Here is a 24,181-nt window from a genome sequence, read left to right as displayed (position 1 = left end):
ACTCCAGTCACACTTTCATTCAAAACTCGTCTACCCACATAAGCTTATTCACTTCATTTCTCTGGTTTAAACTTTTTGCCTTAATGAATTAAACTCCTTCAAGTGTTGACGATAACAAGCATCACTACTGTTACCTGAGATCAGTCAATCCTCTTCCTCAGCCAGTTCAGTTTCTTTATGAACCACCACTCTGGTAACAGACATGTCAGGATGTTGCTCTTTGGCCTCCTTAATGGCCTGTGCCAATGCCTGCAGTACCCAGGGGTGACCACAGAGTGGCAGCACCGAGCACGGCAGGCAGACGAGGGAAGGGAGGGGAGCGGAGGGAAGGGGAAGATGGAGTTAACCGAAAAAATTTGAAATAAGAAGCAGAACTGAAAAATGGTAAAAATGCTGGATATATATACTGTTAGTGAGCCATTTTACTTTTTTTTGTTGCTTTTTTGCTTACAGTACATCAAACAGCATGACTGTCAGTAAAATGGCTTCAGCTCAGGGAAAACATATTCAACAGTGCAACACAAATCGGAATTTGTGTAAAACAAATCAGACAAGAAATTAAAAAAACAAAATAAGTTCATGCAAAACTAAACAGAAAACAGGTAACATTATGTCTGGGGTGGCAACATGCATTTTTAATCTGCAAACGTTTGTTTGTCTGTGGCAAAAGTTAAAAGAAATATGATAAACAAGATATAGTCACTCATCTATTTAAAACATTGAGCATGTTTTTGAATTTATTTCATCAGTTCTGCTGCAGATCAGAGTGTGTTTAGGAATCACAGGAGTTTTTCGTTTCTAATTTTGTAACAATGCAGGCTGAGAAACAGACCAGTGTGGCTAATAATAGATGTACTTAATAGGAAAGAAGATCTACTAAATACAAAAACAGAACGCGACACTGGCCCAAGTTTAAATAAAAGAAATCTACATTTTTATGTTTTGTTTTGGTAAAAAACATGAAATGTGAAATAAATTAACTAGATGAGTGTTTGTAAATAGAAAAAAAGAATTTCAGATTTATGATAAAAAAAAAGGGTTAGGAGATCGTTTCGACATGCAAATTTGAAAATACTGGTCATTCAGACTGTGAGCAACATGGTGGACATGTCACCAGACTTTTCTTTTTTCTTCTGATTTCAGAAACTACAGAAAGCCAATTCTCCGTTATTGTTTTTTTGTTTAATCTAAGAGAGCAAACTGGGCAAAACTACAGTGAATAAGTATCAAAAGAGTCTTTTTGCTATAATTTAGTCTGAACACAAACCTGGTCGTGATCGATGTCACAGTCTCCGGTGATGACGATGCGTTTCTCAATCCTCGTCTCGGAAAGACCGCCCTTTAATGTCTGAAACAAAGCGGGAAACATGACGACTCGCATCACATGCTATTTAGTTATTTCGCAACTTTATGAACATGCTGGTGATTCAAATCAAAGTTCTTAAAGAAAAGGGGCTTAAAACTGTTTTTAAACAAAAAACAAGAATCTGTTGTGTAAAAATATCCAAAGGCAGAAGAGATGAAATATTAAGATGTTAAATTGTGGCAGCGGTTTACTATAAAAGTCACTGTACCTTGGTGATGTGTGTAGTTGTGGTCGTACACAAAGACTCAGAGGTGATGGTCTGAGCAGTCATCAACACTCCAGGTTCTCCCTCACCGTTTCCATCCAACTGAACAGCAAAAAAACACATTTATAAATATAATGATTGAGAAACAGGAGGGAGTGCTGGCACCATGCACTGCTGGTAAAAAGAAAGCATTTTGGAATCCAAAATGTCGGTTTTCGATCAGGTAAATTCTGCATAATTGGGTCAAAAATAAAGAGAAATGAAATGCAGACAGAGATGAAGACTTCCTGTGGATCTAAGTTGCGCACCTGTGCAGCCTCGTATGTGATGGTCTTGGTTTCTGTGTGTACAATGGGCACTTCTTTTGTGGCTATCTCAGTTTTCTGGGCTGCAAACGTGTCAGAGATAGTCACCATTTCTGTCTTTACCACGGGCAGCTGGGGAGGGAGGAGAGACGAGAGCGAGGAGGAAGGAAAAATACGTTAACACATGAAATCTGAGATGACTTTGGAGACAAAAACTTCTATTTTGAGCTTGCTTTGACGGTAAATCACCTCTAACGGAACTGAATTTTGACTCTTATAGTTCAAGTTTTATCCATGTTACAAACAACGACAGGACAAAACTATCAATTCCATTTAATTACAGTACACAAATTGATTCTTTTTCCAATTCAACACAAATCTTTTAAATATACAATTTGGTCAAGGGTCTAGCCAAAACCAATTTTGATTTAACCTAAATAAAAGAGGCCCTTTATTTTAAAAAGTGATGAGTTTTTACAGGAATTACTAACAAGAGAAGCAGTCTGTAGTCTGAAAATTTTTAAATACTTTAAATTTACATAAATCCAAGGATTTGACAAATAGCTTTTTTTGTAAAGATTAATTCAATTTGATTCGTTATTTTGAACCTCAGCCATAATGACCTTTGATCCACATGAACCAAAATGAGGTGATTTAGAGCCAGGCAGCTGCAGCTGGAGCCGTATAAAAATGGCATGCGGCGACATCCATGCAGACGAGTTCCAAAACCCGAGCAACACCATGCAAGAGAAGCAAAGGTCCGTCTACGAGTTGCAGGGAAACGGCAAAAAGAGCTACTGCAGCTTTGAAACTACGGAAAATTCTTTGGCATCAACGTGAAACTCAAAACAGCAACAGAGCATAAACATGCATAAAACATGAGCTGATAAAACCAGCTGGACTCAAATGACTGAGCAAACAAAACAGCTATTGAAATGTAAACAAGATGACATTTAGATGAGTGGGTGGCATTTCCAATGGGGAACAATGCAGATTCCCATAAATATGAAGCAAAGCATCACTGCCAAACACAAAAAGGGCACAGAAGCAAACACACACACAGGTAAAAAAAAAATAAAAAAAACAAAAAACGAAGAAAAAAACTATCTTGCAAAGCAGAAGACGCATCATGCATTTCCAACTTAGGCCCCATTAACTTCACAACACACAGACACCATGTGAAGGAGAAAGCAGCAACACACCACCTCACAGGAAATAACCTTGATGTGTGATGATGGTTGACAAACAAGCGATGTTTGGATGAAGATTTGACACTAAAGGATTTTACAGACACCAACACACCTGTGATCAAATACTTTTTCTGTACTTCTAGAGGAGCTCCGTGTTTGTTTTTTTATCAGGTTGTCTCTGGATAACCATGAGTGTGAGAATGTACATGGGGCTTAAATGTGTACACAAGCAGGAAGGGAAATGGCGTCGTGGAAAGCAGCAGGGAAAAGGCGGGAGATTCTACAGCTCAGAGGAAGGACCAGACCCCAGGAAAGCTCTGCAGTCCACCCAGAGGAGACTTTACCTCAGAGCAACAAATACCATGCGGCCGGGGTTCTGCGTCAACCGCCGAGGCCTCGCCGTTCACTTTAGGTTCCTCCTGCTCCTCCTCCTCTACTTCAGGTGGGACAAAACTCTTTGGAGTTTCATCAGGTGTCAACATTGGATCATCTGTGCTTTCCTCCGTTTCTGGATCGTCTTGTTTTTCCTCCACTTCGTCCTTCATTCCCTCCTCCGTTTCCTTCCTGGGCTCCTCCTCTTCTTGAGGGGTTTCCTCTGCGGGCTGGCTGATCTCAGCTGGAAGGGAAGGTGCAGGTGCAGCCAGAACTTCCGGCTCCACCTTTTCCACCTCTTCCTCCAGCTTGTCCTCCTCTTCCTTCTCCTCAGGTATTTGTGTGTTAGAGATAGATGTGGTAACATTTGGGTGGTACTCTGCCTCTTCCTCACTCTCGCTCTCGGATGAAACGCTCTCCTGCCTTGTCTGGTTTTCTTCTTCCACTACAACCACTTCTTCATCAGATCTCACTTTCTGCTCGCTGCTTTCCTGCTCCGCAGGCGGGCCAACAGGAGAGTTGCTCGTAACTGTCACATTGCCAGCTTTGGTTGCTTTGGAAACCTCCTGGATGACAACAGTTTCCTCGATTTCAACTTCTGTTGTCTACACACACACACAGGCATGCATACACAATGAGCAGACATGGTAGGAAACCACACATACACATACACAACAAACACATGGGATAAAAAAACAAAAAGAAAACAAGCAGAACATGATCATTGAACAAAAACTGTAACCAGATTAAAAATACAAAAGCAACATTGGAACATAGTTTTAACAAAATGACGTGTAGAAATGGAGCAAAGTAGGAAGACAAAACATCAAGCTGACAGAAACAAAGACATGAAGGAAGTGATGGGTTATGGAGGGCGGATGAGCTATTAAAGGGTGTTAACACCACCTTTGCAGGCTCTTTGGTATCAGAGATGGCGTTATCGGCTGAAGCAGTTTCCATTTGCGGCACGCTGACCTGCATGGCGGAGAGGTAACCGTGGCGTTAACAGTCACACACCAACAGAAACACAATCAGTATTAGTATTGGCCCCTGCCTGCTGGAGTGTTTTTCATGCACCGTCAAGTCAATTTCCACACAGTTAGAGGTCACTGCAGCAGGCAAAGAGGTAAAAGATGAGAGGAGGCTGCAGGAAACAACAGACGGATTGATGAGAATATCCCATCAATAAAAGAAAAAGCTCATCTTCACCCACACAAAAGGCAAAAGAAAAGACGGCGTTGAAGTCAGCAGAGCCTTTTAGAGACATCATTAAAAGCTCCATTGTAATGGCACAGAATGAGCGCATTACATGGCTCCCCATTTCTTTTGGAGGGAAGCACTGCTGCCGTTCTTTCACACAGAATGCAGCGATTAAAAATGATCCGGCAAACCTCATGCCACCTGTTAGTACATGAACTGCATAACAAGTTACTTAGGATGCAAAAACTGAATAATAATTTAACACCTCTCATGCATCATTTGCAGCAGGCATTATGGGAAACATCTGGCAAGTCACTTCACTTTTAAGCTTATGGACTAAGAGCAGAAAAAACCACAACGTTTTACCATGAAGAAAGGGTTTGGAATTACAAGCAAACGGACTCCTAAATGTTCAGCAGCAGCTGAAGCACCTCAGTGGAAGAGAGTGTGGGAGGTATGGAAAGAAGAAGCTCTAGTGGCTCAGGAGTAGCAGCAGAGCTTGTGGTTACAGCAGCATCTAGTGTCAGGTCAGGGATACTGCAGGAAGCTTCAGAAGCTGAAAGGCCAGCGTGTCTGCTGAGAAGCACAGAAGCTATCTCCTCTTCCAGACTCTACAGCGTCGCACACACAGATGCACGGGGTAAAAACGGAACAAAAGCGAGGAAAGGAAAACAAAGGAGAAGAGCGGTTACTCTTTGCAGGTAAACACAGGAACAACACGGCTAACACTGTGGAAATCAGACCCGCGGTGTGAGCGTTATCAGGAGAGACGAGTGCAAAACAGACACATTCAACCACAGAGTTTCCTCCACTGATAAAGTTCTCTTACACTGAGAATTTAGGTTTTCTCTCCAGAAACTAAACAGAAGCTTTCAAAGATCACAAATCATTTATACTAAACTTATGATCTAAATTTTGAGGGGAAAAAGTCTCTATTTGTGGTTTTGGTAATTAAATTGGACTTTTTTTTGCAATAAACTGGATTGCTGCTTGATTTTGATTCAAGCAGAAATAACTTAATAAGTTGATTGTAAAGATTATATCTTGATTTAACCTTAAAATGGTTCAGATAAAACATTAACACATGCAGATCAGAACACAGACTTTTATATTTTACTTTCAATAGTTTGGTACTTAAAGCTTGAAAAGAGCCTCCATTACATCAAATAAAGAAAAAAGAAAGCATTAAACCTTAAAAGAAAAAAGCTTTAAAATAATCAAATGCAGAGGAGTCCGATTTTCCCTGTAAAGAAAATCGTTTAATTGATTATCGTTTCAGCATGAAACATACATTCTCTTCATTCCATTGGCGTGGACAAAACACCAGCTATTGTGTCTTGTGGACTGAAAAACATCCAGGCAGACGTACCACTTGTTGCTGCTGAATGCGTATCGTTGAAGCAGGAGAGGAGGTGAGACGTTTCTCCCACTGGCTGGGCTGGGGAGGAGAGGGGGGTGGCGCCTCCATAAAGGAGCGTTTGAGCTGGCTAATGCTAGCTTGGTGTTTCAGAACCTCTTCTTGGGTCTTATCATGGTCCTAATTGGGGAGGTGGGGAAGAATGGGGATTGGGTAAAGGAGCAAGCAGAATGAGAGGGGTTGGAAAAGTATGATGTGGTGAGGAAGACGGGAGGGACAGAAGAGAAGGAAGAATTAAGGAAAGGACAGACGCAAAGAAATGGCAAAAATGTTACAGGTTTAATAAAGAAAACACAACCAAGGAGAACGTATAAAAAAACGGAGGCAAATAGAAATGATGGAAAATGAAACAAAAAACAACAGAAAAATGAAATGGAACAGGGAGAGGAAGGAGGCACGACAAAAGGAGAGAAGGATGAGGAGGAAGGGCATTCTTCAAATAAACATTCGCCTGTCAATCTGGAGGGAAACAGGATGGAGACTGTGCTTCACAAAAGCCCTTTTTTTCAAGCTGAAAGAAAAGCTGCATTCATTTGGCATTTCTTGTGATTTCAATTCTGTGCTGCTGGGAGCCATAAATGTGTAGCAAAAGGCTTCAGTGAAACAGCGCCCTCCATCTTGTTCAGGATTTTCCACTTGAATGAGGTCAGAAACTGCAGGCAGACTGCACAACATGGAGCCGATTGTCATGTTTTGTTCTGTATTCACATCCCATCAACTCTAGTATTGTTCTTCTTCTTTTTAGCTGTAGACATATTCCTGTCAGGGCTTTTATTGTTTTTTTTTTATTATGCTTGTTGTTCTTTATTTATTAGATATGCATTGGTCCAAAAGGTAAACAGGTTGATTTAAAGGTATATTTAATCCATTAAATACTTTTCAGTAGTAAAGTAAACCAGCTTCATGCGAACAAGGCCCCCCCCCCCATCGGCTCCACATTGCACACCCAGGTGTTTTAGTATGTTATACAATCAAACCACACCTCTTGGAAAAGTGACAGACAATCACCAAAAAAAAAAAGTCAAACGCAGCTCCTTGTGTGGGTTAGGCAGGCTGAGTTAGTCACGTTAGATACCTCCTCCTGGCAATAATCAGTGTGACCCCCCCCCTTCCAAACAAAAATATCAGCATTCATAATGCACAGAGCATGCACTTACCAACACTAACTTTCATTTTCACAAAGCAGCCATTGAGAACATACCTAAACCTGACAGTTTTCAAGCTTTTCTCTGGTAAATGTGTCCAGTTGAGGTTGAAATTTGGCTTTCAAAAACCAACTTCAGCCTTAGTATCATCTTGCAAAGGAGTTACCACTCTTGACTCCCTACTCTTTATTTATTTGAGCGGTTCAACTCTGTTTACTGAATAATGCTAATTCCAATCATAAAATACAGATTGAGGTTATGCAAAAGGGCTCTAGTGTTGTACTGGTTCATATAAACACAAGTTTAATCACTTCATGATTAGGGCGCATTTATTCTCCCATCTACTCTCCACCTTTTTTGTGCTCTTGCTGTCTGCAGTTCTGCAAAAAGGGGATAAGGGGCAGACGGAGAGGTTAAAAGCTTTATGGATCTACCGTAGTCATTTACAGAACTATCTAATTTAAAGGCCATTGGATCCATTTGAATTTGCATTAGTCGAATGTATTCAAACAAGAACAGCTGCTTTTTGAAAATCAAGCAAATGAACACAACATTAAAAAATAAAAGTCATCAATAAGCATAAAAACAGAAGAATAAACAGAATCATGCACGCAGAGCCTGAGAGTGCGAGAGGGCAGCAATCTGTACAGTACAGTACAGAGGAGCTGGTAGTTCTGATGGCATCAGAGTAAGAAACGTTTAATTTCAACCATCAGACGGCGCCAGTACAAACCTCCAACATTAAATTACTGTGCCTCACATAAATATTGTCCCCATGCACTCTCATTTGGCTCTGGAAGGCAGACATAAATAAAGAAAAATTAGGAAATTAAAACCATAACAAATGCAAAAAATAACCTAAAGAAATGAAAAATAAATCCTTATAAAGATTTGTGAATCAACATGTCCCCAACCAATCAGGATAGGGAGATGGGTACGAGCACAAACTGCACTTTGGGTAATGATCACTCCGAAATGAAATGTTTATGGTGTTTGTACCCATGTCAACACATGCACACACTTTTAAGGATTCAATGCACCACAACAGGCATGCACATCAACCCAAATACACTTTCAGGAAACATGAGCATGAATTAACTGACAGGAGCTGAAAATGTAGAAATTAAAAAGTTAAAAACCTATAAATTAATGTAAAATCTGGATGAACTTGCCCTTAAGAGAACAACTGTTATTATCAGCACGCCAATACAAATGAAAGTATTCCTCAGTTTGTTCATTTGAATACATGTGATTTTTTATGGATAATCATTCCAAATGAGCTTGATGTGATCGTATTAGGGCAGCTTCAACCATCAAACCAACCAACACAAGCAATGAAAAGGATTGACAGACCAGTAGACGCTTAGCTGAGGAATAAGTGTATGAACCTGAGAGAGTGCTTAAGTTGGAAAAGGATTTCCACATCTTTTTCTATGCAAGAAGATCCTCGAGGAGAGACTAAACTACTGTTCTACTCAGATTAAAACCCACACAGGAGGTGAAACACGTGAATCCTTGGCAAAATTCCCACTTAGTACAAACAAGAAGATGCTGAAACCATGAAACTATTTACTGCAAACCTTAACAACTCAGCTACAATTCTCCAACATTGAAGTTAACTTCAATCTGTAAAGCATGCTGGGTAAGGACAGGCCCCACAAACCTGGGAGGGCATGGCTTCCACTTTAACGGGGCTCAAGTCCGCCTCTTTGACCTTGAAAGTGGTAGTCAGGGTGATGGGAGTCAGAATAAAAGGATGGAGGAATGAAGAAAAAGAACAATGGCATGGATAACGGGAAGGTTCCTCTCCAGTAACTTCAGTGTTGGGAAGCCTCATTAATCTTGTTGCCTTTGGCCAATTAAGTTAAGATAGTGGAGAACCAGCTCCTATAATGACGTTTTTTCAGCCGTGGACAAATATTTCTGATTTAAAAAAAATTTCTTTTCATGAACAGCTCAGATGAAATAAAAAAAACCGCACTATTAAAAATGACAAGAAATCTAAAGCTCAGTCAGGATTGGGGGTATAGATACAATATTTCTATAAGATTAGATTTTCTCAGGTATGAACTTAACTTGGTAGGAGCTTAATATATGATTTTATCCCTGATATTTATGAATAAATATGTTCAAATGCAATATCATTAAACTACCATGTATTTGATGGGGTTGCAATAGTTGAAACCAGATGTTTCCACTCAGTTTAGAAGAACGCCGCGAGTAGTAAGTAATAATAAAATACATGTATTTTGGCAGAAGTGCTTCATTTAGCATGATTGTTGTTGCTAGAACTAATTAAACCACTCACAATATTCTCTTATTTTAGCTAATTGCTCCCGACAGAGCTGGAACTGGTGCAGCAAGTTTGCACAAACGTCTGCTTTCCAATTTTCCAAAAGGACTGAGTCAGTCAAGATTCACTTCCACATCTTAATAGCAACTTGGCAGCTAATTTAATTAAATTTTGCATGTTTATCTATAAACATATAATCTTTACCTATAAACTTTACCTATTTGCAGCTATTTTTTAGGCTTTCCACCTGTGTTTAAGAATGTACTTTTCTGTACATCAATCTCTGGTGTTAACCGGGATTTCTTTATGAGAAGCTTAACCTGTGTGGCACAACTTTGCATGAAGAGAAGATGTGAAAGTCAGGTAAAAAGGAATTAGCATGTCTATAAATGACTTATTAAACCCAATGTAGTGCGCTAATATACAGCGCAAACATAAAAGATGCCTTCTAAAAGCAGCGTGAGATGCTCAACTAATAATACGAAATGTTCCATTTTAAATATATCTTACAAATGTTAACAATAAAGCGTTATTCTAACTTCATATTACTTATTTTCTTCTAAATATCAATCTTCTTTATTCTAACGCTAACACAGAAGAAAGGATATACAAATATGTCACAGGTGACAAAATTAATTACGATAAAGAAATTGAACGATTAAATTGAACGAGTGTGGATTTATGCTGCGGGGTCGCACATCTCCTGCATCCAGGTTGCATCTGCGTGGTGCCTGATGTGAGGAGGGGTCAAAGGTGAGGCTCCATGCTTGTCAGACTGGCCATCAGCCGTCACCGGCAGCATTCCTTTTCTTTTACTGGACATGGCGTTCTCGAAATAACACAGAGTCAGACCGAGGGGCGTGGCTAAAATCAGGGCTAAGACCAGAGACTGGCTTGCTGTCAGCATCACGGCGAGGAGGAAGAGCACTAGGAGGCAGGGGAGGAAGAGAGGGGAGGGGTTGAGGAGAAAGCGTTGCAGAGATGCGGTGAGGTTAGAACAGGAAAAGGCGGTCAGAGAATGAAGAGAGGCACGAGATGTAGCGGAGAGAGAAGAGATGGAAGCGAAGGAGGAGATGGCTGAGGGGGCTGATGAAACTGGGGGCAAACCCAGTTGTGTCAAGTGTGAAGGAAGAGCAGCAAAGAATTTAGTGAGTGCCGGAGTGAAATATTTGGTCAGAAAACCAACAAAATTGCTCCACTTAGAAGCAAAACCCCTAAAAAGTTGGCGTATTTTAGAAGTACCCATGTTTAGAAACGTACATTTGGTCCCTGACATTTTAGCTAGTGTTGCAGCTGGTGGCCACAGCTGCTGCCACAAAGCAGGAGACAGAATGATCAGTTTCTTGGTTAATCCTGAACGGAGCTTTGTGGGCAAACACCTGCTTCCGTTCCTTCCCAAAACACTGAGAAAAGACAAGATAAAAGAGGCACATTTAACCACTCCCTTCAGATAGGGCCACCCCTGCCAATTTGCAGCTGCTTTTCTGGTTTCAACTTTGCAGGCCTCCTCAAATTTCAGGAGCTCTGAAGCGCATGTGTTAGAAGAGGTGGCTGGGTGGGGGGATGAAGGACTCTGAGCGAGGTGTCCAAGATCAGCCGGCTGCTGATCTGAGAAAAAGGAGAGGGTGTTGGAGGGAAGGGCCCACAGCACGTGAGGCGTTTCCGCGCCGCCAATACCATCGTCATCTTCAGAGATGTCTGAAAGCCCGCGGTCAAACTCGGAGATGGAGTCGAGGGAGGGGGGGATAGATGAAAGTGATGATGAGGAGGAGAAGGAGAGAGGGAACATGAAAATAGACTGGTGGGTGAGAAGTGAAGGTGAAAAGAAAGACAGAAGATTATAGGAGAAATAAAAATAAAAAAGGAAGAATTAAAAAAAAAGAGGGGCAGAAATACAAGCCGAGCACACAGAGAATTGAGCCATGAGAAATCAAGTGTAGCCAATGCCATGTGCCATTATTCATGCCATGAGATGACAAAACAAAAGGTGACAACACCATGCAGGAGGAATGTGCGGATAGCAAATCAAAAGGAGTGTGTGTGAAGGAAAAAAGAGAGAGGGAAAAAGACAAAAAGATTAGTCAGTGCACAAACACTACAATTTAGCTGAAAAGTGAGCATAGCAGGGTTCAGCCTAGTGCAGAGTACAGTGGGAACAGCTGTTTGCAGTAAAAGTGTCAACAGGGGATCACCAGTGACAGACGACCCAAAAGTGCTGGAAAATGATGAGGGAAAGGTGGAGGCCAGGAAAAGACAGTGGGGCAGGAATCATGCGATAAAGAATACTCAGAGCTTACTCCTATGCCCTGGATGAACTCAAAGTAGTGGTTAATGGAGCATAATATCTAGGTTATCGAGCCCAGAGGATAAAGCTAAATTCATTGGTAAGAATTAAAAAAAACAAAAATAGTTGGCCTTGCCATACTCCCTACCGTCGCTCCCACCTTTTATTCTTCTATTCTAGCGGAACACGCCGTGACCTCAGTGACTGATCTTAAAATGTTGTTGCCAACATTTTGAATAAATAAATGAACTGTATTTCCGTAGCACTTTAAACCATCACCAAAGTGCTTTGGAATGCCAGAAACAAATTAAATAATCCTACAAATTCTAGTTTAAAAAAAAAGAAAAACTGCTCAAATTAGCCTGGAAAGAATACAATACACAAGATGCAGTAAAATAAAATACAATAAATGAAATATAATGCCCCAAACTAGTAGGTTTTTCAAGCTTTTCTGGAAAAAAAGAAGAAAAAATTCTTTACTGAGGATTAAAAAAAAATCAAAGTACATAGAAACCAAATAAGTATTGGTTTCAACTCAATTTTTAAATGTTTGATTATAAACTTCCAACAAGTCAAGTAAAGCTCTATTTTTCCTTTTAAAGCAATTTGTTCAGTCTCCAAACAGATGAGCCATCTGTCCTGGGTTAGCCATCCAACTTCTCCACTCCTCAACTGCTGCACAAACCTTTTTTTAATGATTAAAGCACTTAAAACAGTTAAAACACTTAACATATTACAGCATTTTATATTTTTTAGCAACTTCTATTCGATTTGTGTTAAGAGCGTACTGCATTTGATCTACTGAATATGAAAAATAACAATCACAATGTGCCAAATGTGACAGAAAAAGCTGAATTGACTTTGGTCAAACTTTGTATCTACTGTGTTTTTTAACATGTGATTACTTACATCCTACTATGTTGCGACCAAAAACCCATGTTTTAGGCAGAAAACCTGTGTAGAACCAGTCAGCTGTTAAATCTGTGTAATATCTGGTTGAGGATTTTGCTGCTGTTTACACATTTATACGCTTTTTATATTTAAACGTTTACTTATGTGCTACATTTTGAAGAGCTGGATAAAGTTAAAAACTGGACATTATTCACAGCAAGCTTTACATTTATCAGTGTACAAAACTAGAAATAATACAGAACCTCATTTCTCTTTACACATGAGGATTGTTGATTTAACACAGTAACTGCTGTTATTATGTAATATCACGGTTTTGTTGAAACACATTGCTAAAACAGAGACTTTTCTTTATTACTTTGGTTTAGACATTATTTTCTAGTATGGTCTAATTAATATAAGAAGCTATACACACCTTTGAGTCAGACTGAAGCTCCAGGTTGGGGTCATGTCCGTTCTCGGTCGTATCCCTGCCAGCCTCAGTGATGCTGATTACTGGTGCTAAGGAATGAGAAGGTTACGGTGCAGTCAGAGGTTTGTTTAACAGTCAACTTTCAAGTCAGATCTCACAGTGAGACCTTCTGTAAAAAGTTACTGTGAGCTCTAGACTGTAAAGGATTTAACATGAATGTGGGAGTTTCACCTAAAACGTTCCAGTCTAATATTTGATCTTTGATTAAAATACTCAGCTTTATAAACTTGTTTAAAAAAATTAGAGTTTTGTGCCTGCAGTAGACAAATCTGTCCAGCAGGGGTCACTACCAGATGGTGGAAAAGTGTGTCACATCTGAAACTGGGGTAGGCAACAACAAAAAGTGTGATTAATAAACCAAAATGCAAACAAATAAGCAAAAAAAACAAACCTTAACTATATTACCTCTATGGGTTGCTTTTTTGCCAAACAGTGTCTAATGTAAATTAAAACTCACATTTCTACAGAGAAAACACTACAGACATCAAGCAAATCTTTGTTTTGGATACACAAACTCTTGTTTCTTTTTCCCTCTGTTAACAGCATGACAGAAAACATATGTTGTAGCCATTTCCTGTATCTGGTCAAACACAGAGTTTTAGATCTGTCCAGAAACTGATCCTGACATAAAACCCTGTGAAATCTCGGACACACAAACTGTCTCCCAATCTTTTTCGTTCAGCTCGTTTACTGTAACACAAGCGTAAAAGCTTCCTGTTTCGTTCCATGTTACACGCTTGGATTACCTCCATCCAAACTGCGGCTGATGCGTTTCGATGATGTACGTTCAAAATTGGGAGCAGGTCGGTCTATGAGAGAGCTGGCCATGCGGGTCTGGGCCTGAGTGCGCCCGCTGTAGCGGAACTTGGAACCCAGAGTCAGGAAGCGGGCCTTAGTTGGAGGTTCTGGTGCATTTAACCTAAACACAGAGAATCCACAGCTTCACTATCATTGTCTGTAAAATTCTATTTTAAAACTAACTTCTATTGTGCAAGTAAAAAATGAAAAAAGTGTTTCTATAGGAGTCTTCCTTGAACAAGACATTAAAGATTTACATTCCAGTCATACATATATGTCCAGGTGTGCTAAAACAAAGCAAGTGAATACACCAGTAAGTTTTATCATTTGCCTCAAGCAACAGACATTTAGCTAAAAGCAATGGAGCAAGTTACCCTGTTCAAAGACCCACTACGATAAAAATTGAGTTTTTAACATGTTCTTGTGGTACTGATGATGAAAAGGAAATTTCTCCATCGTGGGACTAATAAAGGAATATCTTATGAAGGACATACATTTAGAAAATGTAAATTGAATTTTAGGGTATTTTTTTTAAATTGTTGTGAATCAGGAGTAGAAAAAAAAAAAGCAGTTTGAACAAAGTTCACATTTCGCTGGGCAGGCCATAAGCTTCCCGCTCCGCTTCATCCTGATGCATCCAACTTGTAGACAAATGGATCCACGAATGTCTTTGTTTTCCTCGTCTGAGCTGGAATCTGGATCTAAACTGTACGGCTGGATAGCTCCAATATTGTTCAGCATTTTTGTTGTACAGCTAATGCAAGGTTGGGGTTGTGAGGGGCTGTAGAAACTATGTCCAAGAAAACAACAAAGATTTTTTCATTTTGGCTAAAAACGCCATTATCATAATTAAAAGACCACTGGGAACAATTTTACTGTGGATCTTTAAGCGATTTCTGCATCTTAAACTTTATACTGTATTAGTTCCACTTCCATCTTAGTGTGCTTCACAATAAAATGCTTGGTTTTTTTTCTACCTGAAGAAGCTGTGATTCTCCACGCAGACTTTCCACAATCTTTTGGCAGAGCGATGATTCTGGAGTTTGAATCCCACCGTACTTTCGAACTGCTCCGTCTGAAAGGCAGAGACGTTTGTTGACACCGCTTTTGACTTGGACCCTCACGTGTTACTGCTTTTTAATGAGTTAAATCAGCGTCGACAAACCTCGCCTGGTCGGATCTTGATGTAGAAGTTGTTCCTTTTGTACGAAATCTTGAGTATTTTGGGCCAGGCAAAACGATTTATGCGCAGTCGGTCTTTGTAGACCAAGAGTCCATTGGCGCACACACCCAACATGATGTCCACGCCCTCCGAATCCTGCAAAAAGAATTATAAAGGAAGAAATCTTTAAAATATGTTAAATGTTCGCATATTGCACCAATTTGTCCCTACTTAATCAGATTGCACATCAATTGATTTTTTAAAAGTAATCAGCGGAGAGTCGATTACCACAGAAAAGCTGTGTAGTTTAACTGTAACACAGTTAGCAGGAGACAAACTCACTAACAGCGCTTTCAAATCCAATGCCATCTGGAATTGTCAAGGCTGCATTGATTACGGCTGTGATTGATCAGAGGAAAAATCTGTTGGACTAATGGAAAAAGCAAAATGTAGATAATGGACAGTTTTATCGGAGCATGCACTCATCATAGCTTTGTCCTTGTGTTGCACCAGCTAACGCATTCTGCGAGTGCTTCTGCTAAGTGTCTATCTATGGACAGATTGTTATCAGCCTAAAGCTTAACATTTCGAGTAATCAGGAAGTCTTTCCATATGGACCCGTCATGAGCAGGAACATCAGCCCGCTGGAGGTGTTACAGATGATGTGATCCGATTTCAGCTCGTCTTCTGTTGTCTCTGCTTTTTGCTGAAAGTTGACTAATTAACTGCTGCAACGTTTGCTGCAGGGTTCAAAATCCTAACATCCTGCAGTGTATCTACAATTCTTTTAGGGAATATGGTAAACACTAGTCTAATGATCAGTTTAAATACTATGGGAATTTTCCGTGCTGAACTTTGAAGACTGATCTGATGGTGAAAATGTAGTTTTCGGCAAACCCTCAAAAAAGGTCTCGTTTACTGAGATCTTCCTTCTAAATGTTACTACTGGTAGTCAAAGCAGCTGCCTCAAGCCCAGTCACATGCACCCGTACGTGGGGTTGATACATATGGGCTTTTGGGTTGAACAGGGCAATGGAGGATCATAGATAGGGTTATAAAGGAAACGCAGGTGTCTTGCAGTTCTCTTGAGGCTCACGCGGCCACCTTAAGGGGACGTTGTTACGTCCCTGGGCCGTGTGGGTGTGCTCCTGCCGCCTGCCCTTTTTCTCCTCCTCCTGCTCAGGTGCAGGTGTATAGTAATCAGAATATGGAAATAAAAGATCCACTTTTAGGGCTCATCATGATGCTCTCTCACTCTGATCTTCCTGCCATGTCTAGGTCTTTTGCTGCAGCTCTGCGCCCAGTCATTAGCTTTCTCATCCACCCCCCTGCATGCACTCTTCAGTTTGGTTCTGTTGCTTTGCTTTATACTCCATCCGCAAACATACACACCTTGGCACTCATGCAATACCACACTTTCACACTTCATGTTATTTTGTTGTTTATTCTTCATGAAAATGGAACATATGATTGCCATGAGTGTGTGGTAAGCGTGTCGTCAAATAATCGCAAGGCCAATGTAAGTTGGATGCACTTTTGAAATACGAGTAATGCTGTCATACAATGCCTGTACGTCACACTGTAAGATGCAAGTACTGGCGCCTTACTGACTGCACACAAATGCATGCACACACTGGGTGTGCTGGTGATACAAAAGTGCCCGTAAGATGCCTGTAGTTGCCCACACAAACTACACTCTGATTGTTCGATTTCCTCATTTCAAACAGCCAGGCTGCACGCAAGGAGAGCTCACTTCTCACAAGAGCAGCACTCATGGGCGCCTTGCGCAGTCCACAGGATTTAGGGCAGGGCTCCCCAAACTTTTTCAAGCGAGGGCAACATGACGTTTCCATTTTCTGATCAGCGGCCGGGGTCAGTTTGAAACATAAAAAGTGTGATAGTAGCAGGGGTGCCTAAATGTAAACTGAAAGCCACCCATAACCAAATATTAATAACCCAATCTGATATATAATCTGATAAATATATAGAAACAGTATTTTATATTGTAAATGGTAAAATGGCGTATACTTATATAGCGCTTTTTCTACCTTCTTGAAGGCCCAAAGCTCTTTACAGTCACAGTCCCAGTCACCCACGCACACACACACACACTGGTGACGGCTCCACTGCCGAACACTGGCGCCAACCTCCCACCAGAGGCAAGGTGGGGTTCAGTGTCTTGCCCAAGGACACTTCGACGTGCAAGACGGGAATCGAACCTGCAGTCTTATGATAATGGGTTGACCGCCCATTCGCTGCACCACGGCCGCCCTTTAGAAAATCAATAATGACCAAATAAATCTCGGTGGGTTGTTCACAGAAATAAAGCTTCTGTTGTCCATGCACAATCTTAGCTAAATATTCAACTTCTGTTGTAAGTGCAGAATCTCTTAAATGACTCATATGAGCAGTCATTTGCAATACCAATCAGAAGTCAAGTTCAAATTCTATGACTGGGGCAAAGTGAGGTTGCAGTGGCAACATTTTTAGCTCGACTCACATTTAAATTCAAATAAGATTAGATTAGATAAGATAACTTCATTTATCCTACAATGGGGAAATCTTTATGGGAAAGCTTTATTGACGTGGGGAAACAATACCAGGGATTCCGTTTTCCATGCTTCCATGAGTCTGGATCATGTGGCCAGCCCGCGGGCCGTAGTTTGGGGAGCCCTGATTTAGGGGAATAAAAAGATGAAAACTCTGTACAACACGTCTGCGTCTCATCTTACTTGCCTTTGGGTGTGTTATAAGTGTCTGCTGCCAGCTCAGTGGCCTTGCGATAGGGTGTCCACCCTGGGACTAGTAGGTTGTGAGTTCAAATCCAGTGCTTCCCTGCTTGATACTCCACATTAAAAGGAGTTGGATTTGAGGGTTAAACCACCAAGAAATTCCTGAGCGTGGCTGTGTCTGCAGCTCCCCGCTCCCCCAGGGCATGGGTCAAATGCGAAAAACAAATTTTGCACACCTAGGTGCGTGACAGCTAATGGGACTTTGACTTCAACTTTTAAGACTCGTTACTGCAGCATGTCGTAGACAAAAATGTGCATAACCAAGTTTGCTCTACAGGCTCACCAAGCAGTCTGTCAACAATCTTGAGATTTTGTGTGGGCCACCTGCGTTCCCCATACAGATTTGCCCATTTTTCCCCTGCAGATAGCCAGTGTCCACTAAAAGGTTTACGCTTTTGAATTGCTGTGATGCAATTTAGCAGTTCTGCTTCTGTACATGATTAAAGTTGGTGTGCTTTTAAATTCATTACAAAGAAAAAATGTCATTTGCTCACATCGCCATCATGTTTCATGCATTTAAGTGCCTTGTACTCTGATATTTAGCTGCATGGGCTTTTTAGTGGCATCACAATTTTACTTGTATGGACATTTTAGGGGGCACTAACTGCAAATGTCCAAACACAATCATGATACAACTGAGACAAACATCAGCAAGGTTCATTTTGATTATACCATGGTCCGGGTGAATACTCGATTCTGATTGGCTGCTGGGTGTGCATTAAAAACTGATAACCGCACAGTGAAAAAAGAAGTTCCGGTCAGCTAGCTTAAATGTTTCGTATCACTGCGCCGGCTTCTTTAAAACAACCTTTTGCTTCATCATTTGGACAAAAACAAGCGGTAAGAGGTGAACTTTCTATCTAAACTGATGCTTTATTAACCCATCGGAAATATCAGCATATATATATCGCCGAATCTTGACTGCAGCGGTGGTGCGGCGCAACGCAGACTATTTGTTATGTGATGTAACAAATTTTACTTTTTGTGAGAAAAGCGATCCAAATCAGAAAAAACAAGAATTAAGGACTAAAAACTGGTTAATATGTATTGCTTTTGTAAGTGACCATGTTATAAGTGGGTTAATGGCCTTCGAAGTGTGCATTATTACTTTTTAACGCACTTCGTGGAAGCAACGGTTCAGACTTCCATGGTGTGCGTTAAAAAGTAATAATGCACACTTCGTCGGCCATTAACCCTTACTTAAATCACATTGTGTAAACATTTCATTTGTAATGCATCAAAATGTAGCAAAACTGTTTGTGTGATTCAGATAATGCTGCATGTTTTTAGCCTGACATTTGTTTCAACATAGAATTTAAAAAAAAAAATCCGATTCCGGCTGCCGCTGCTGCTGCGGTGGAGGTCTTGGGGTGGGGATGGCTGGGCACTCTCCCTCCTTCTTTTCACGTTCCACCATCCATTTTAGAAGAACATAAACACTCACCTGAGCACTGGTGTTAGCTCACCTTTGCACTAACAGTTTGCATGACTGAATGACTGAAATATTTCACACTAGTTGGTTTTAAGGCATAAGTATGCGTGTGAACTCTATCTGTTTTGTGTACATGTCGACAGGTGGACATTTTTGCAGCTAGCAGGTGTGTTTATAACATTTGAGTGTGTGTGTGGACAGGCTCCGCCCCTTTTTTTTCTTTTTTTTTCTTTCTACATTTGAACCTTACCATAATGATTAACAACCAGTAAACTTGTTGCTTTATGCTGCTTCATGGTCTTATCCCCCTTCCCCTCCTATTATCACCCCCTACCCCCCCTCTCTCTAACGTCCCTCTCTCTTCTTCCCCTCTTTCCTTTTCCGTCCGGTCCAACACCAAAGATTTTCAGACATGTTTGAAATTAATAAAGTTTGGCCTCAATTACAAAAGGGGTTTATTCAGACATACCTTTGGTTTGTCAGAAGATTAATAACCCCTCTTGTTAAAGTAAAATATGTCCAACACAAGAGGCCCTCAGCTCTCATCTGTCTGCCCAGCTGTTGGACAGGACAAGTTAAAAAAAAAAAAAAAAAAAAAAAAAAAAGAACTTCTCATTGCTGCGATCAATATGTCCTCCTGATATCTCTACTCTCTCCTCCGAGGGCCTGTCCCCTTCCCGGCTAACTTTAGTCCACCCCCCAAACCTTACTTTTTTAGTCATCTGTTTTGCACAGAGACACAAGAATGTACTCAAACAGAAATGGAAACATGCACACGGTCTCCTGATGACCTGCTATCCCAGTGAGAGAGTGGCCGTTCCCATGGCAACGGCCTCCCCTAAATGTTTGTACAGCTGACACACTCTGTTGAAGGGACACAAACACGCAGACACACCGGCATGCTTTCCCCACATCAAAGAAGCCCCGCTAATCCTGAGATGTCGACAACAATCGAGATGAGGGGAGATAAGAGGACGGCAGAGGAAGCAGGAGTTCATTCACTTGTACCTTAGCGCGGTGCAGGTCCACTCCATACATGGACAGCTTCTTGGCATTTTCCAAAAACTGGATGTCAGCCTGTGCTGGTGTCATTCCCCTTTGAAGAAAGAAAGGCAAGAAGTTATTCAAGCAAACAGCACCAAGCAATCAGTTTAGAGTCCAGCTGAGCTACATGGAAGGAACTTACAGGTAGACATGCACAACAATGCCGGCACCATATCAGTATCAGAAGGTGATTACATAAAAAAGAAACTATTAGATTGGCAGAAATGTAATTTTCTGTTGATGCGTTTCCCCGATTTAGTCCTTTATAATGGCCTAAGGATGTGAGTTTATGTCCTTTCACACCAAATCCCCACCTCTATTACTATTTTAGGGAGCTAAACTGTACCTCACTAATCCCATTTCAGATCATTCACTTCATCTGGTTTTACACCAACCATTCATAACTGCTACCAAGCACCAAAAGCCCAGATTGGATATATTCCAAAGTCAAATTGCTTTTATGTTTTCCAGCTTTCAATAGGATCAAACGGTTTAAACATACAGCTTGTTTTTTTGGTTTAGTTTGAGTTAAAAAGAAAAATAACAAAAAAGTTGAAATGAAATGTCATTGCAGCCAAACCTCTCTTAGAATTAAAACTACATTTGAAAATGGCAAAACCCAATATCGTGCATGCCTATTCAGACTCAACACAAGAAGGGAGTCTTAAAAGAAAATCATGTCTGTTCTGACTTGTGTGACTTGTGGAGTTCCAGAATCTTCTCTTCCATCTCTTTGCTCTGATTGGGTGCAAAAGTCTGCTGACTGATGAAATCCAGAGGGCGTGGCTGGTCAGGTTCCTGGTCCCCAAACTCTGCCTGTGAAGCATTTACTCAATATTTAGTGAACAAAATCCAACCCAGAACCCAACATGAGAAAAACAAAAAGCATCAATATACAAAATATATAAATGATTGAATGCATACAGTTCAGATCAGTAGATTTAAAGCTGTACCTGCAGCGTGTATGAGCCCAGCAGAGCATGAGTGACAAATGAACAAGGCAGACGTCCGAATGCTACGTCGTCGCGAAGCTGCAGACACAAGAGGTACCTGGAGGGAAACAGGGACCATTTCAATGGAACAATAGTGACTAAAAAGCCCCAAACACTAACACACTACTTCTGCTTTTACACAGTCTGCTGGTTCAGATGATATGTTTGCATTAGGGAATAAGTCTGCTTCGCATTTTTCTTTGTGTTTTGGATTTCTGTGCGTTTTGGATAAACATGGGCCTAATCTGCACCACGACACATCCAAACTCTGTTACATAACGTATACATTTGCATGTTTTGAAGTCATGAACTGTCCTGCGGATAAAAGGATTTGTAAACATTTTACAGTCTATGCACTGATTTATTCTTGCTGCAAAAAATGTTGACTTCGTGGAGGCGGTTCGGTTCAAAGCGCCTCATGAAGTAGGTCGATATATCGCCCAAAGACAGGAGAAAAGGTCCATATTTTGAAGCAGCACCAAAGTTACACTGATGAAGCTAAAACGTCGAATTGTGTTGAATTTGTAAAGAAAAGAAGAGACCTCTAGGCCAGATTTGGTTTAAGACTTAACCGACATGTTCTAAACATCATAAACTGCATGCTGAGTCAAGGTTTACCCACTAAAAGCAGCTTTTCTTTTAGACAATCTTTGTAAGCTTAGAAAGATGTATATTAACCAAACTTTTTTTAATAGGTACATATACAGAAAACCTCTAACTAAATATGTTTTGCATTCCTCCTAAAGATATCACAATCCACAAAAAAGTAAAATTACAAGAAAGTTGATTTCATGCAAGACAAGAAAATATAATTTAGCACCTCACTTTTCAGCAAAATAAAATAAATGTTAAAAAAAACACAAATATTGTTTATTTGTTGGCAGAAATAATAATATTTTGGCAACCTTTGGTACTATTTGCATGAAGGTAAAAGTCAACTGTGCTATCATGATGAACCTGCCCAAAATTATGGTTGCTAGGGGCTTTAATAATATATGCCAACCTGTGCTGGAAGAATAATGTGGAAAAAGCTGTAAAAATAAAGTAAAACTGCAAGGATGGCCTGTCAAAGCTGCACATTGCACCATTCTGAAAGATGTCATGTTTGAGTGCATGCGTGTGCGTTTACCTTGTAATGTCTTCAGTGAGTAGCGAGGGGTCTGGAGGGTAGAACTTGACATTGAAAGAAAACTGCCAATTGTTACCTGGAGGAAAACGATTCTCTTTAAGAATGATTTACACTGACAAAGTTAATACAAGAGGAAAAATTGATGGTTATGATGATTAAGTAGGAAAGAGTGGGGATACATTGAGAGTTGCAGAAGACTTTTTTTTTAAAAGCCACACTGATAAAAATCATGTTTTAGTTGTTTCTAACAATTCTTGCAGCATTTTCTGCTGATGGAGGACATATATAAAGAAATTAGGCTCAAAATTCCATTTCTGAGTATTTTTTTATTCAAATTGTTTTCAAATTTTTTTCTATCATCCGTTTTTTGCTCTGAGCTCTCAGCATTGGGGAAGGGAGAGGAAGGTGGGGCGTGGTTGCTCCATCCATAATGAGGTCCCGCCCAATTTCTAATGAACTACTACCCCTTTGCAGAAACTATGTCCTAGAAAACAAAACAGGCTTTCGGATTTTGGCTAAAACTGCATAATCGTAATTAAAAGAGCACTGGGGACGCTTTTAAAATAGATCAAAAGATGATCGGAGTGGGACTATAAGAAGATTAGAACACAAAAATAATGTGGTAGTGTATGGACATATTCTGGCAATGCAAAATTCAACCATGTAGTATTGTTGAAATGATCGTAAAAAAGGACAATTGCAACACAATTTCATGTCTGTTTTTTTCACACAGTCTTGTTCTGTTTCTATTCATCCAGAAGGCCACACTGTCAGAACTGAACTCGCAGAAAAATGACAACGGAACACACCATCTGGGATATTTACCGGTAGCCTGAAAAGGCTGAAGTTGCATGGCAACCATTTCTTCATCACATATCACGAGCGTAGACACCCCCCCCCCCCCCCCCCCCCCAAAACCACACAAACAAAAAGGACATGAGCTCTGATATGCATAGTGAGGCAAATGAAGGTTGTTGTTGTTTTTTTGTTGGAATAACTGTTTTAGTGATTTTTACCGAGACTCAATTCAAACAATGGTACTGCTTCTTTTGTCATTTGTCAAAATCTTTGAAAACTTTTCTTTTTACGCGTTTTAAACAACATTGTATTTCTTTTTTGCCACTCAGTTACAACAACTCAGAGTGATGGTTCTTCTCTTTCCTTGCCTTCCTTTACATTTTCTTCATTTTCCTGATGTGACAGCTCATGCATGCAGGTTAACATCTGTTTCTAAGCATTTATGATATTTACAGCATTCCTTCTTGCCTCATTACATTCCTCACCATGTCGAAAACTGCTTTTTCGAGGGGTCAGTCCTCAATTATCTCACTATTCTAACCTTGTTATTCTGCAAGTTTTCATATAATCTAATCTAATTCTGGTCAACTCAAAAACAACTTTTACATGTTTGCCACAAAATAATGAGACAAATTAATTTCAAGACTATAAGACTAAACATGTATTTTCAAAACTTTGCTTTGTAAACTTAAAAATGTAAAAAAAACTTGTGTTTAATGTGTTTCTAACTACAGCTTTGCCCTCAAAATAACTGAAACGCTCTGGTATGGCTTTCCAATTAAAAATGTTTAATTGCCGGCTGAGTTCAGAGTGAAGATAAAACGTAATGGTTGACTGCAGACTGCATACAGAACCCTGTCAAACCTGTTATTAGTG

At 40.3% G+C, this 24,181-nt stretch overlaps 1 protein-coding gene across 14 annotated transcripts in view; it reads right to left on the bottom strand.

Moving 5' to 3' along the window:
* The window catches only part of epb41l2 (erythrocyte membrane protein band 4.1 like 2), a 46,648-nt gene that overhangs the window by 2,712 nt on the left and 19,755 nt on the right, over positions 1 to 24,181 (bottom strand). For 3 of the 14 annotated variants that reach the window (XM_020714532.2, XM_020714533.2, XM_020714534.2), the window contains exons 7-23: positions 22,508 to 22,583; positions 21,340 to 21,436; positions 21,078 to 21,202; positions 20,351 to 20,438; positions 15,122 to 15,274; positions 14,934 to 15,031; positions 13,905 to 14,077; positions 13,102 to 13,187; positions 7,934 to 7,993; positions 6,008 to 6,175; positions 5,070 to 5,249; positions 4,345 to 4,413; positions 3,411 to 4,043; positions 1,880 to 2,008; positions 1,575 to 1,673; positions 1,268 to 1,348; positions 135 to 249 (exon numbers count right to left, since the gene is read on the bottom strand). In XM_020714532.2, coding sequence (XP_020570191.1) covers positions 145 to 249; positions 1,268 to 1,348; positions 1,575 to 1,673; positions 1,880 to 2,008; positions 3,411 to 4,043; positions 4,345 to 4,413; positions 5,070 to 5,249; positions 6,008 to 6,175; positions 7,934 to 7,993; positions 13,102 to 13,187; positions 13,905 to 14,077; positions 14,934 to 15,031; positions 15,122 to 15,274; positions 20,351 to 20,438; positions 21,078 to 21,202; positions 21,340 to 21,436; positions 22,508 to 22,583 — 2,420 coding nt within the window. In that variant the 3' untranslated portion in view covers positions 135 to 144. Of the gene's footprint in view, positions 1 to 134; positions 250 to 1,267; positions 1,349 to 1,574; positions 1,674 to 1,879; positions 2,009 to 3,410; positions 4,044 to 4,344; positions 4,414 to 5,069; positions 5,250 to 6,007; positions 6,176 to 7,933; positions 7,994 to 9,043; positions 11,292 to 13,101; positions 13,188 to 13,904; positions 14,078 to 14,933; positions 15,032 to 15,121; positions 15,275 to 20,350; positions 20,439 to 21,077; positions 21,203 to 21,339; positions 21,437 to 22,507; positions 22,584 to 24,181 lie in introns of those variants that run through there. The other 11 variants (XM_020714536.2, XM_020714535.2, XM_020714539.2 and 8 more) reach the window with 11 other exon arrangements.

Source organism: Oryzias latipes, chromosome 24 (genome assembly GCF_002234675.1).
Source record: "Oryzias latipes chromosome 24, ASM223467v1".
NCBI classification, from domain to species: domain Eukaryota; kingdom Metazoa; phylum Chordata; class Actinopteri; order Beloniformes; family Adrianichthyidae; genus Oryzias; species Oryzias latipes.
This window is presented reverse-complemented; position numbering and strand designations above follow the sequence as displayed.